The 15216-nt window shown below is 41.2% G+C and overlaps 1 protein-coding gene across 1 annotated transcript in view; it reads right to left on the reverse strand.

Moving 5' to 3' along the window:
* The window catches only part of Phactr2 (phosphatase and actin regulator 2), a gene marked incomplete at its 5' end in the record, with an annotated part of 83134 nt that overhangs the window by 7256 nt on the left and 60662 nt on the right, over nucleotides 1-15216 (reverse strand). The window contains 2 exon segments of the mRNA XM_013516614.1: nucleotides 5022-5098; nucleotides 14054-14191. Coding sequence (XP_013372068.1) covers nucleotides 5022-5098; nucleotides 14054-14191 — 215 coding nt within the window.

Genomic DNA, 15216 nt, shown 5'->3' on the forward strand with positions numbered 1-15216 from the left:
TCCTGCACTCTCTTGTATATCATTCTTTGGGTGACTATTATAAATAATCTTATAAAATATGTGTCCTGTATTATATTGTCTCCCTTGCAAAATATGCCACAAACCAACACACTACCAGAGATGTCTTTTTGGGTCAGAAAAAAAGTGGGACTGTCACAGTATTAGTGCCAATATAGTATAGCAGACAAATCACCATGATGGAATCCTCACTTACAAAAATGAGGACTTGGAATGGATCCTTGAGTTTTTCCTTTACATGCTTGCTTTTTGAGTAGGTAAAACATTCTTGTGTCTAAAAATTCAAAAGGTTCCTAAGGATGCTTCTCCCCTAGCCACTGGTTCAGTTCCCCACCCGCGAGGCAAGCAATGTTCTGTGTATTTTTCCAAAGATACAGAAACAAAAGAAGCTATATGTGGCCATGGATCCTTCCAGAGCTCATGGACCTGTCATGGTGTGGATAAAGAATGGCTGAGTATAGAAAGCAGAGCTGTCTCAACCCATTTATTAACCACTTCAAATCCACAGGGAGCAAAGAGATTCAGGTTGGGAAGGCAAGGCTTACTTGGTGTAAGCAGATAAAATCTAGCACTCATTAGAAGAAGAGCTGCTGTGTATCTAGGTTGCATTTAGAGGCCAAGATAATGACTCATAAGGTGTTTATGACTCCCAGGGCCGGCTGGTGTTACAGTACACTGTCTTTTACGTGATCAATTTTCTAAATGTAAGACCTTACCATATTTTTGTCTTATTTTGATTAGAAACAATAATGTTTACCAAAACTTTTTCCTCTTAAAAGAAATACTGAAAACAACTTGAAAATCATAACCATGATTTTTTTTGTCTCCAAAGCCAAAAATATTTCCCTGCTGGAATGCAACTCTAATGATGTCATATAAATTAATGGAAAAAATAGCAGCAGACATCTGCTTTACTGCCAAGATTTAAACACTACTTAAGCAAGGCATATTTATTTTGGTGACATGAATATTTAATTTTTCCTTATCTGGAAAGACATTTTAAAGAATGTTAATCAATATTTTTTGGGAAATTCTTTGAAGTTTACCCTTAACATCAGCTGTTATCTCCCCAAAGCTTATCTACTTGCATCTACTAATATTTACTTAAACAATGGAAATATCAACAGACTGTTTCATGGAACACAACAAACATATCCTAAATTTCTCTAAATGACTAATACATAGAAATAGCCAATAGACTTCTGAAGGGGAAAAATATTTCATTATATATGAAAGCATACTGCAAATTTACTCCAGCTAAACCACGTAACACAGGCAGAGATGGATAAACAAGGAATCCAGAAACTGATTTGTGTATATGTGAGAAAAAAATCATGTCCAGGAGGAAATAAATGGCACTAAGGAAATAGACTATTGACTCAGAAAAGGTAAAGTTTGTTAAATGTCTTTTAAACATTATTTAATTTATTTTTACAGTGTTGGAGTTGAACCCACAGTCTTTGCACTGAGCTACAAGGCAAAGCCCTTTTCTTTAATATTTTGAGACAAGGTCTTGATAAGTTGCTAAACTGTCCACTTCTGGAACTTGGGACTCTCTTGCCTTGACTGCCCAGAGTGCTACGATTACAGGTGTGTGCCACCATGCTCAGCACTTTTTTGAGACAGAATTTCTCTATGTAGTCCAGGCTGGTCTAGAACTCAGTCTGCAGCTCCAGTTGGTCTGAATTTGAGGTTCTTTACTTAAGCCTTTGGAATACTGGGATTACAGGCTTGTGCTACCATGCCTAGCCAGTTTACTGTCTTGAATCATATACAAAAATAAATGCCCAATGATTAAAATTTCTAAGTACAAAAAAGCATATGTAAAAGCTAATAGTTTTATAATCTTAGCCTTTCTGTATAAGACACAAAAAATGAAATAAAAAATAGATACCAGTGTGCAAAAATTTAAACAAAAGGTCAATAAAAAGTTGAAAACATCATGCCGTATGTTATCAAGGGCTAACATATGTAATATCTAAGGAGATTTTACTGATCCGTATAAAAAAGACAACCCAAGGAAGGCGTGGGGTGCGTACTTGTAATCCCAGCTACTTGGGAGGCTGATGCAGGCAGATCTTGAGTTTGAGGTCAGCAGGGGCAACTAAGTGAGACCCAGTCTCAAATAAAATTTATAAAAGGGCTGGAGATGCAGCTCCATAATATAGCACTTGCCTAGCATGCACATGGCTCTGGATTCAATCCCCAGTGCTACAAAGATTGGTCAAAAGTTTTGAATTGGCAAATCAAAGAACAAAAATAAATGATCAGTAAATATAAGTAAAAATGTTCAACCTCACAGAAATCAGTGCAACAGGGTGTTACTGTTTATCCTATGGAATATAAGTCTCTCCCCCTAGATGCTGATGGGTGAGGGGTATCTACTATGGCTCAGTAACTAAGTGCTCTTTGGGATGATAACTAAGTATTTTCTTTCAAACTGTAAAACATCTACCTAGTGACCCAGCAAATGTCCTTAATGGCTTTACCACAGAAAGAATGGCATGTACACAGAGATATGTGCGTGGCAGTGCTTTGATAATGACAAACTAAAGCCCTTACAAACATCTGTCCGTCGTGTAACTGCTCAATAATTCATAGAACATTATCTATGGGATGCTGCAGAGTCATTCAAGTGGATGAGATAGATACTAGTAAGGAGGGACTTTCTAACACTGTGCTTGTGTGTGAGAGAGGGTACATAAACACATGTGTATGCAGGCAGGTACTATGTGCATGCATGTCAGTAAATACATAGAAAAATCTCTAGAAGGCTCTAGCTCAAACTTTTACCAGTGCTTATCTGTGAGAGTGAAAATCAGGGTGGGCAAAGAGTGAAGGGGGTTAATTTTTACTTAATAAACTTTTGTGCTGTTTGAATGCTTAACTGAAATATATTACTTTTATACATAAAAAGACATACATAAAAAAGAAAAGGCCCTGATTTCTCCCTGTTCCTTAATTTTGTTGTCTTTCTTCAAAGAGCAAGACAGAACAAAAACAACCTCTTTCACTCTATTTTCATAAAATGAGGACACCCCTAAAAATGAACTGTTTTTATTTGATTACTTTCTGCTGTGCTTTATTTGCTCTTCACACTATCAGATCAGACACTATGATTTCTAGGAAAACTATGCAGAAGCGGATGCGGTACTATAGCTCAGGGGTGTGGACTTAACCTCTCAAACACAGGCCATTTGCCAGTTGCCCAGAGGCCCCAGCCAGCGTGATGTCACCATAAATATCCAACTTCTTTTTTATGATCAACTTCAGTGGAAAAGTGCAACTTCAGGCATCACATTTTAGCCTGTACTTTTCCTGACCCCAGAAGTGGCAGGGAGAGGTGAAGTCTGGCTTGCTAAGGGCATGTCACTGGTCCAATGGTAAATTATGACAGGAGAACTCTCTGCAGAGGAAAACTGCAGACTCAGGAAGGTGGAAAGCCCTACTTGCAAAAATAAAAACCAAAAAAGACAGGATGGGGGAAAGCAAATAAATGAAGGAGAAAGGACCCTAGAAGAAAGGGAGTTTCTTTTTCACGAGACTTTCACACATGAGGACGAGGTATGGAGCACACCTGTGATCAGGGTCCCCACAGATTCCGTGAATTTCTATTAAGTACCTACACTCTGCTGCTGCTTCCTTTCCAGATCACATAATCCCCAGCACAGGACACCTCCACCAGGGACCACAGGGACCAGGAGCACCAAGAAGTTTTCACAGCCTGTTTCTAGCTTAGGGAATTAGTTCTTATTTTCTGGAAAGTTAGATGCGGTCTTCTTCATGAAAGCATTTTTAAAATCAAATCAATTTTTAAAGATTTGATTTCTATTCAAATTTTTAGGAATGCACCTGTGATATAGAACAAGGCTCATATACTTGGGGGGAGAGGGACAGAGAAAGGGAGAGAGGGAGAGAGAGAGAGAAAGAGAGGGAGAGAAAAAGAGAGAGAGAGGGAGAAGGGGAGAGAGAGAGAGGGAGAGGGGGAGAGAGAGAGAGGGAGAGAGAGTGTGAGTACCAGGACACCTGTGATGTGTGGGAGCTGATCACTCGAGTGCCTTCTGATTTTAGTAGTCTGTGAAACTGAAGGATTGTTATTAGTATAGTCTGGATCCTAAGTGTGCCCATGGGCCCGCAAGCTTAGCCCCATGGGGAGTGCGGAAACTTTAAAAGCCGTGCCTCATGGGAAGTCTCTTAGCCACCAGGGGATAGATAACATGGAAGGGGTTGTGGAACTCTGGTCTCTTTTTGTCTGTCTTATCCCCTGAGATGAGGTGGGTGGTATTGCCATTCACCACTGCCACAATGAGTAGCCTTGTCACAAGCTCCAAAGCAACAGGTCCAACTGACCATGGACTAAAACCTCTGAAACTGTAAGCCAAATCAAACTTTTTCACTGTCAGTTGGCTATCTCAGGCTTTGTTACAGTAACAGACAAGCTGACTAACACAGCAGGGATCGGCAGTACCAATACAAACTGGATTCCTGTTCTAAGCTGTATCTCCTAAAAATTCAGTTGCCATCCTAAGTTATGTCTACTGTGAGCTCAAAGCAACACACGTGCCCACGCTGACTGTCACCAGCATCTGCTCTGGGCACAGAGCTTCCAACAGTCAGTTCCAAAGCAGAATGAGTGAAGCTGACACTTGTTTTCTGGCCCAGAAAAATAAAACTAAAAAGAGAGCCAAGATGTAGCCTTTAAAAATGATTCAGAGTTCTTTGAACGAAAAAAAAATATTTAATTTTAGGAATTCTTGTTCAGCATGATTAGCTGTAGTGTTCTAAAACAGAGAGCTGAGTTTATCATGAAATTTTAGAAGTTTGCAACGTCTTCTAGTCATATCTTTAAAAGTGCCACATTGACCATTAGGGCACCAGAAAAAGGAAACAAGGGTGAATGTAGGAAGAGCAGAAATGTTCATTTGATGGCTGTAAATTCTGATAAAACTGACCTAACACAAAATGTACCATCTTAAGCACTTTCAATGTGCTGAACTACTTACCTTGTAAACTGTCGACTCTCTTCATGAACTTCCATTTCTGTGCTTTTAAATTCATTTAGTTCTTTCCTTATTGCTGCCTAAACAGGAAGAAATAGGTAAGTTAGAATTATTATTTAGGGCACAGTCTATACAGCATCAGTGAAGCACATGTTCTTTTAAGAAATGTCTAGAAGAGAGAAAGGGCTTCCTAATTTCTATTGGATAAAGGTATAATAGATATTACGTCATTTAGATTGTGTCTCTAATACGAAAATCTGAAATCAGAAATTCTTCAAAATCTGAAACCACATGAATACCACAAATTCCACACCAACCTGTGTGACTGTTCCAAAATGCAGGTGCACTAAAACTCTTGTATAAAAATGACCTGCAGGATATGTATAAACAGCAAATACAAAACATAGATGAATTTTGTGTCTAGACTTGAGCTCCATCCTTGAGACAGCTCACCATGTATTACAAATAATCCAAAACCTAAAAAAAATCCACAGTTGGAAACTTTAACGGTGCCAAGTTGTTTTGGATGGAAGATAGTCAATGTGTAAAAACAAACATGAACCAGGACAGACACAAGTGTCTGAGAGGAAGGGAATCTTGGCAGGACCCATCCTTGAGCCTGGTCTATGAGTCACACAGGATGTCCCCCACTTATGACCACAAGAAAGTACAAGGCGAGAGGTGTTCTGAGAAACGATATCATATTCCTATGAAAGTTCTGCATCTAGTACCACCCACAAGCCAACTTTGACCAGCTGCCACAGAGCTGCTGGGAAAGCAGTTGCTATTAATCCATTTAATACTGAAGTTTAGACAAACAACTTAAAATTTCAGCACAGCACTTGAAGCAACTGAAAGAAAATACCAATAGGATGCATTACCATTTAAAGAACACATAGGTAGTGCTATGTACCTTTCAGTCTACAAACAGATGCTTATGCTATTCAGAATGAAAAACTGAGACACAGACCAAAATATTAACCTTAGCTCTCTGCTAACAGACAGCGGCAGGGTCATACATGGCTTTGGGCTTCAAGTTTTTGCTTATGTTTATTTCCTGTCTTTCCTATAAAGTATGTTTTGCTCAAGAAAAAAAAAAAAAAACTCACAAAATGGACTCTTCAACCAAAACAAGGAATGACAGTGTAAATTCTAAAGAGTGCTTCCTGGAGAGATTAAAACAAAAATCCACTTTGTGGTTGGAAAGCAATGAATTTTAGAAAAGGGAAAAGGCAGAAGAAAGCAACAAGAGGTCTCTCTGTGCTCCTTCCTGTCACCAGCCACCACTCTGCAATCCACAGTCACTTCTCCATTGCTCTGGCTTAGATCCCTGTTCCCCGAAGACTGAAGTGTCCCGGTTCATTCTCCAGGGCGGCACTATCGGGAGCTGTCCTGGGGCTTTACGAAGGTGGGGTCTTACTAGAGGCGCTTAGGTGACCGAGCATTATCCCCACAGGGGGTGGGGACCTGGCCTGACCTTTGCTTTCCTGGCTCATGCTAAGTCATCTGCTGCACAGCACACTCCCCCTCTTGCCACCCAATGCCCCACTGCAGGTCCAGTCAGGGGCTACTTGATCTTGCACTGCAACCTCCCGAACCATCGGCTAAAATAGATTCTGTCCTTACAAGTTCATTGCTTAGGTTATTTTGTTGCAGTGACAGAAAGCTGACTATACACCCCCCTAGAAAATGAGGATGACAATTCCTCAAAATATTATGAGTATTAGTCAAAAGCATATTGGAAAGTGCTTTGCACAATGTCAAGTTATCAACAGTAAAATGCTTTTTGTGTTTGTGTGGCTCCTGAGATTTAACCCAGGGCCTTTACACTGAACTACATCTCAGCTCCCCAGCCCTTTCTGTTCTGAGACAGCATCTCACTAACTTACTAAGCTGCCAGGCTGGGCTAGAAATTGAGATTTTCTTGTCTCAGCCGACCACAGTGCTGGGATTACAGACATGTACCACCATGCCCGGCTATTATGAGGCTTTTGAAAAACAAAGTATTTTGGTTTGTGACCGTGACTAACAATCTTTTCACTTTTGTTTATGGAAAGTCTACAGGAGTGCAAGAATTTGCCACTGAAGGAGATAAATGCAAATAAGACAAAGTCTATCTGAAATAATAGGTTGGCAAAAGATCTAAGAGTTTGGCACAAACCAGTGAAAGCACTCTGATTGAATCAACTGGGACATGGAATTTATAAAGCAGCGAAACTGTAAATTGTGCGCTGCATGTCCTTTATATTAATAAAATTTACAATTCTCTAATGACCGATACACACTTACCTATGCCTCCACCCACCGAGAGCCCACTAAACGTTTACGAGCACATCCCATTCTGTCATCTGCAATGTGACTTTGCCATTCCCTCAGCAAGAGCTGGACTCTTACCTTTTCCCCCTTCACTTTTGTAACCACTCTGAATGATAAGACATGGTAGAGTGACAGCCAGGACAAGGTGCAATCCTTCCCTGGCCTGACAGCTTTTGGTTCTTGGAAGCTAGCTGCCATGGAAAAACGTAGGACCGCTCTAGGGAGACTACACAGAAGTCTCAGGGGCGTGAAAAAGTTTTAGAGATGGAGATGCCATGGAGAGGGACCCAGGAGCAAGAAGGTGCAGACATGTTCTTGTGAAGCCACCTCGGAAGAACGTTCTCTGGCCCTCCATCTCACATGATGCCACATGCATCCGGAGCAAACCCTGAGCTGAGCTGGTCCCAAATCCCTTCCTCACTAACATGTGAGCAAAATAAACAATTGTTTTAGGTCACTAGGTTTTGGGGTGGTTTACTGCAGAGCAGCTGGTAACCTGAACACTATGCCAAGACTTTTATCTTACGGAAGATAAAACGAAGGCCTCGCTAGACTGTGCGGCCTGCAGGTTATCAAGGAGGCATTAAGTGATGAGGCCTGGGCCCATGTACAGGCCTTCATATCCTGCATATTTTTCAGGAAAAGGAGCTTGAGGCGTAAGTCATCCAGATAACTGCCTCAGATTTCCATGTTCTGTGTGCTGGGTTCTGATTAGAAAGGAGTCTGCTACATAAATGATGTCGCAATGAATGTGATGTAAGATTATGGGGATGTGGAGTTTAAGAAATGTATCAGAGAGATGTGACTGTCAACAATGAAAGAAGCACAGTCTCCATTTGAAAAATTCACTGAAGAATGACCACAGTTTTAGTCCAAGAGTTCCTTCTTGGAACAGAAAGATTTCTTGGAAAAGTTTAAAAGAGGAATTAAATCTTTCATATTAGTGAAATACAGGCACAGTAATATTAACTTTCTTATTTGCAAATGAAGCCAGGACGTGACCCTAAGATTCCTCATGTAAGTGTTACCAGGAATGATTTCACTGAAAGTTACAGGACAGGCAGGCTGGGAGCCCAGACGGTGCTGGGTTGGGACCACCAATGGGAAGCACTGACCTGAACCCGGGGGTTTCTAGGATAGAAGCAATGCAACTAAAGCACACTGGGAGATAGTACTGTGTTTTGAGTACTCAGTTATTTTTTGGTATTATAAAATGGCAAAAGGAAATGAACTGAAATGACAGAAGCCAAGTTTAAAATGGGGCAGTGGAGAGTAGTGACAGAAGTTCTACTCCACCAGCCTCAGGCAGCTCAAGGACTGCCTGGCAGGAAGCAAAGGTGATTTGGTGGCAATGTGGACCCTGCCGCCTTCTCAAATAGCGCGAGTTGTGAGGCCAGAATTTCCATTTTGGTATCTTTTGTTTATTTCCTTGACAGACTTCTGATATGGAACACAGAGGGGGTGTGTGACTACTCATCAAGTTCAGTGCTAGGGGAAGATAAGTGTACCCATTTCTGCTGCCCATGGAACCACGAACTGGCTGAAGAATATCCTGTAAAGAATGAAAATCTCAGTCTTTCCGAGCCCCTGTTCAGTCAGTGCATTCCTGGAAAGATGGCATGTTTTATTCATCTTTATATCCCTAGTATTTGGGACAATACTTCATATATTTTAAGGGTGGTAATAAATGATTCCTGCCCTACTATTGGGCAAATCCATGTATCATCTGAAAAAAATTTGTGTTTATATCCACTAGAAAATTATAGATTAGACTGTAAGCTGAGGCTTCAATAAATGGTGAAAATGTCACAAAAGAGGAACAAAGCTTGGATTCTTTTTTGAGGGGGCAGGTACCGGAAATAGAAGTCAGGATCTTGCACTTGCCAGGCAGGTGCTTGTGCTGCTGAGTTATAACCCCAGCCCAAGCTTGGATTCTTAAACTTGACCACGAACACAATATTGGTAAGAGCTACCACTAACTACCATTAACTGGAGCGATACAGATATTCTAATTCTCAGACTGCTGCTTGTTCATGTACGTGGCCCTGCCTGCCTTTCTGAAGTTCAGATGTAACTGGTCACACTTTACTAGTGAGGAAACGGGTTCAATGACTAAGTCAGGATGCAAGGCCAGAATTACCCAGCTCTAAAGCCCACCCTCTGCTCTCAGCCCTCAAGCTTCCATACTTCACGCCAGGAAGGTGACAATTAAAATGCTAAGCATGGCATTACAAATTGTCATATGTGTTTTGAATGGCCGGTAACAGTAAAATCTCCTTTGATACAAAAGTAAGACAGACTAACACTGGAACTGTCTTTGACTTCAAGGCTAATCTGATGCATCTCAGTAGTAATTTTCTAACCTGACAAATGGAATGTAAGAGAGAAAGTCTGTCCAAGTCACATAAATGATTCCCTCGCCATAGAGTGGGTTCCAAATGGCATCCCTTGATATAAGCATTTGTTAGGTATCTGACCCCAAAAGGACAGCAAAGACGATACAAGTTGGCGTTTAATAAGTGAAGAAGGGATGTGAGGATGTGTGTGTGAGTGTGTGTGACCCAGCCTGAGAATCCGAGTCAGCTGTTACACAGGTTTGCAGTCTGAATCCATAGTACGAAGTCATCTAAAATAATTCACTTTTATAATTCAATTAAAAGAATATTAAATAAAATAAACTTTACAATGAAAGGCATTTCTTGAGAGAGTTTCATAACAAAGATTTTATCAGGAAAATATACTTATTCTAAATACGTAACAACACACCTAAGAAAGTATGAATCAAAACCAAGAGAATTATGAGTACGGGGGTAAAATCCAAATTGTGGGAGATTTAAGACATTTTTGTTGTGAGACAAATCCACTACATACAAAAAATAAGAATACAGACATCTAAGGGCAATTAACAAGCTTGATCTTATAGGTGCATTAGAACACTACACCCCAACCTGCAGAACATACATTGTTTCAAAGCACGAGGCATTTATAATTTCTGATCACATACTTTAAAAATCCCAGCAATTAAAATCTGCACCCCAGATCAATTAAATCAGCATCTCAGGAAATGAGGCTCAGACATCCACACTGATAAAGTTCGCCAGGTGATACCAACATGTAGCTAACGTTGCAAACCATCGAACACAGGATAATTTACAGCCTGCTGTGCTTATATTAAAAATTAAGGAAAGACAGGCTGGGCATGGTGATGCCTACTTGTGTTCCCAGCACTCTGGGGGTTGGGGCAGGAAGACGGCAAGTTTGAACCCCACCTGGGAAACCTGAGGGCTTGGTGAGATTCTACCTCAAAATAAAAAATGTTTCGAAAAGCCTGAGGAAGTAGCTCAGTGCTAAGTCCCTGCACTCAATCCCCACAGCCATCCTCCTCACCAAAAAAAAATTTAAGGAGGAACAAAAATCTATGTTATAGTCTATTTCAAGCTAGAAACAAAAAGCCAAATAAAGTCATAAAAAAACAGGAGAAAAGAAAAAGGAGCAAACGCAATGCTGCCTCCCCAGTCCATGCAGGATGCAGTCCAAGACCTCCTGCAGAGACCTGAAATCACAGATAGTACCAAACCCAATGTAAATTGTTTGTTCCTGTACCTGTGACAGATTTACTTTTAATTTATAAATTAGGCACAGTAAAAGATGAACAATATAGTAAAACAGGACAACTATTGGGCCATTATTAAATTAAAGTAAGGGTTTCTTGAATGCAAGCACCGAGAAACTTTTGACAGTCGATTTCAGAACCCACTTGATCTTCGCCAAAAGGCTGAGAAGCAATCGATTTCAGAACCCAGACAACTGCCAAGTGACCAGACACGTGGTACAAATGGACCATCCACATCCTGGCAGGGCTGCAGTGGGATGCAGAGGACAGTGTGGGACAGGACAAGCTGTCTTGCCTTGTCCTTGAAATCTCATGACACTTGGGAGTTCAGCATGCAACTTGGAGTATTGTACAATTTAAAACACATGAATCATTTACTTCTGGAGTTGTCCATTTAAGGTTTTCAGACCATGGTTGACTACAGACAACTGAAACCCAACATAAAGGGGGACTATTACAATGATATAGAAAAGAATCACCCTCAGAGCTGGGTGTGGTAGTATACATTTGTAAACCCAGGACCCTGGTAGGCTGAGGCAGGAGGAGCACAAATTCAAGTCCAGCCTGGGTAATTTAGTGATTTTGCAAGACCTTGTCTCAAAATAGAAAATAAAAAAAGGGCTGGGAATGTAGCTCAGTGAATAGGCCCTGGGTTCAATACCCAGTGCTGGGAAAAAAAATCAACTCCAGGTAAATAAAGAAATTAAATTAGAAAAACAAAACGACAGAAGTTCTCAAAGACTATGGGAACTATATTTTAAAATTTTGGTATAGGATGAATTTCTTTTAAAGAAACAAAACCACAAGCTGTAAAGCAGAAAAGTTGATAAACACTATATAACTGTTGTTATGGTTTGTGTCTGAATGTCCGCTCAAAGCCTCGTGTGGTCATGGGGGTGGGCTTTTAGGAGGTGGCTGAACCTAGAGTTTGTGATGGGTTCATTGTCTAGTGCTGGGATTGGGGGTGTGAGTGCTATACTGGCCTTAGGGTGGGTAGCCTGCATACAACATAAGGGAGGGAAAGAGGCTTGCTCGTCCCTCTTTGCTCTTGTTGCTTTTATTGTCTTCACCACCACGAATGGTTACCCTTTTGCCATGTTCCACCCTGCCTTGGAGCCAGCCAATTATGGACTGGAACCTCTAAAAACTGTGAGCTAAATAAATCTTTCCTTCTTTAACTTTGGGTGGTGGGTATTTTGTGTCAGCAATGAGAAAAGTAACTAAGACAATGGTACTAAAGATTTCATTTATCAAAGGATACCATAAAGAGAACTGAAATGTCCTGAGGTAGAAGAAGACACATGTTTATTTGTATCTCAAATAACTAGGATGTATGAAGAACCCTATTCATTAACAAGAAACTGACAGGCCAAAAGAAAATGGGCAAAACAGGCATTTCACAGAAATGGAATTTGAATGCCAGACCAGTATAGGAAAATATGCTCAAGCTGAAGAGTAACTGTTGACAGGCAAAGTGAAATCACAAGGAGCTGTTACTCACAGCCCGCTGACTTAGGACACACCCCTTAGTCTGCGTTCACCATCCCATCCGCAGGTCTCCTCCTTTTCCATGAAATGTTGACTGTTTGTCCACTGATTATGCCCTGCTCTATCACTTCCTGTCTTTCTCCTGCATATGTACCCTTCTCTTTCTTTTGGTCCCTTTCTCATAGCACAGAAGTGTTTCCTACAAGTTAAAAACAATCCTTCTCCCAGTGCCTCACCTTCCCCTCCAAACTTCTCCACCCAAGCTTACAGGCAGCCTCACCACACCTCTTCCCTGCACAGCCAAAATTCCTGGGATTGTTTGATCCCCATGGTCTTTGGCACTGTTGTTCTTCCAATCATCAGTCCATTAAAATATCGCCCTCACCTTGTTACTGAACAAGACAAGCCACCCTCCCCACACTCTCCTTCCTAGGCTTCCCAGCTACCATCTTCTCTCTTCTCACCTTGCACATATCTCTTCTCAGTAATGTTCTACTACCTTTTTTGTTGGGGGCGGGCGTTGAACTCAGGGCTTGTACCTGTTAGGCAAGCTCTCCCTCACTGATCTGCACACTGAGCCCAACCTGTTCCCCTTCTATTCCTGCATTCCTTTTTCCTCTACATTTCTACTTGTGAGCTAATCATTTCTGAATCAGTATCAATAACATGTGCTTGACACAGGGCACCTGCTTTACAGAAGAAAACTTCCTATTGAAAGTATTGGTACAAGGATTTATTAAATATCTTGTTCTAACATGATGACTGGGCATGGCATGAGCTTACTTAAAACAAGGTTATGCATAGGGGCAAGAAACAGAACTAATTTTGGGGGATAGATAGAAAATCTGAAGGTGGAAAATTTGAAAGTGCATGGTTACCATAAATCTTTAGATACAGAACCAGAATACTCATAAAATACTTTTAAGGATATGTGGGCTCAGTGGTAGAGTGCTTGATTAGCATGTGTAAGTCCCGGGGCCAACAAAAACAAACAAACCAATAAATGAACAAGCAAAATCTTTCTGTATGATGGAATCCTCTATATGTCATTTTTTGGAAGTAGGAGCAATGATATATACCAGGTATCAGCAAGCTATGGCCTGCAGACTAAAACTAGCCTGTTACCTGTTTTTGTAAATAAAGTTTTATTGAAACACATACATATCCATTCAATTACATCTGTCTATCGCTGCTTCCATCCTAAGCTGAGCAACTACAAAAAAAAGTGCAGCTCACAAACCCTAAAATATCTTCTCTCCAGCCATTTATATAAAAAGTATGCCATTTTTAATACAGATCAATATCTTTTCCATGGTCAACATATTTTTTTAAATGGCAACTCATCCAAGTTATATTTTCTAAGACTAAGGATAAATCCTGGCTATCCGACTGGATGAAGACAGCTTACATGGTAACTGAGAAGTACTTTTCCCTGATATTTCATTGATAGAACTGATATCACTAATTATATCATCTAAGTGGTTTCAATAATCAGAGACTGAAACATTTTGGAATATCTGCTTAGATCTGGTCACCTGGGACGACTAAGGGGAGGGTAAATGAATCCTGAGCTTTTAGCGAAGTGTCACAGTAAACACGACCACCCTGGGAGCCTTGCCTTGTCTGCAGGCGTCAACCTGGCCCAAGGCTTGTCTGCCCGGCGGTCATAGTCAGGAGAATCGGTGACTTCCACGTACTCGTTAAATCGCAGGATCCTTCGCGCTTGCAGCTCTGCTACTGTGGGTCGCAGGCTGAGCTGCAGGAGAGAAAAGAAAAAGCCAGAGATCAGAAAACCACATACACACACACAAAAAAAAAAAAAGAAAGAAAAGAAAACCACGTACAGCCTCATGGTGGCAAGTTTTCTACAGAGAACACTTTAAAGTTTGGTTAAATAAGGTCACTTTCAGATATCAAAAAAAAAAAAAAAAAAAAAAGCAGTTGGCATCTTGGGAATTTGTAATGAGAGCTAGAAAGCGGTGTGCCCTAATTTTGAGACTATAAAAACCATCCCTGTTAGATAGGTCATAGTGTTCGGCAACCATCTGCATTGTGTTATTTCTCCCTGCTTGCTGGGCGCTGAGCTAAAAGCCCACCTGTCTGTCCCACTACAAGGGACAGGCAGGGATGCTGGAAGGATGGTCACCCAGGGGCGGGGTGGCTGGGCTGCTGGCTGAGTGGCCAAGACAAAAGCTGGGAAACTTGGAGAAATGAGAGTAGGCACAGCCTTCCCAAGAAAAGGAGGACACAAGCCTGGCACTATTGTGTATCCTTGCTCAGAAAAGCCATCCTGGGGGACAAGAGGGCAGGACTGCTGAAGAGTCACACTTGCCGCCACCTTTAAACACTTGTCATCACTGGCTTCCTCCTGTGGCCTCTGTACAACTCACATTTATAATTTATTGAATCTGGTCAGCCCTGTGGGGGTTTGCTTTCATTTCTTGGTCCTTCCTCAAGCTGAGGAATCAGATGAAAACAATCCTGATGGATGAAACACACCAGGCCTCCTGGCTGACCAGCAGCATCTACGCTCTGCTCCTGATTTCAGGCCTTTTGTGGGGTGTCTCTCAGCTTAAAGGTGTCAGTGTTTCCAGACAAGGGGACCCAAGCTTCTGTTCTACCTAGAGCAGGGATGCTGAACCTTTTAGAGCTTTTAATAACAAACAGCCTATTACAGCACACTTGCCATAGGTTCCACTGACCTAGAGGTTCCATGACCAAGCCGGTCTACTTTCAGTATCTTTTCACACTTATATGAACTCTGTACACACCCAGACTATG

The sequence above is a fragment of the Chinchilla lanigera genome, unplaced genomic scaffold, assembly GCF_000276665.1.
Source record: "Chinchilla lanigera isolate Chin_1 unplaced genomic scaffold, ChiLan1.0 scaffold00035, whole genome shotgun sequence".
Taxonomy (NCBI): Eukaryota; Metazoa; Chordata; class Mammalia; order Rodentia; family Chinchillidae; genus Chinchilla; species Chinchilla lanigera.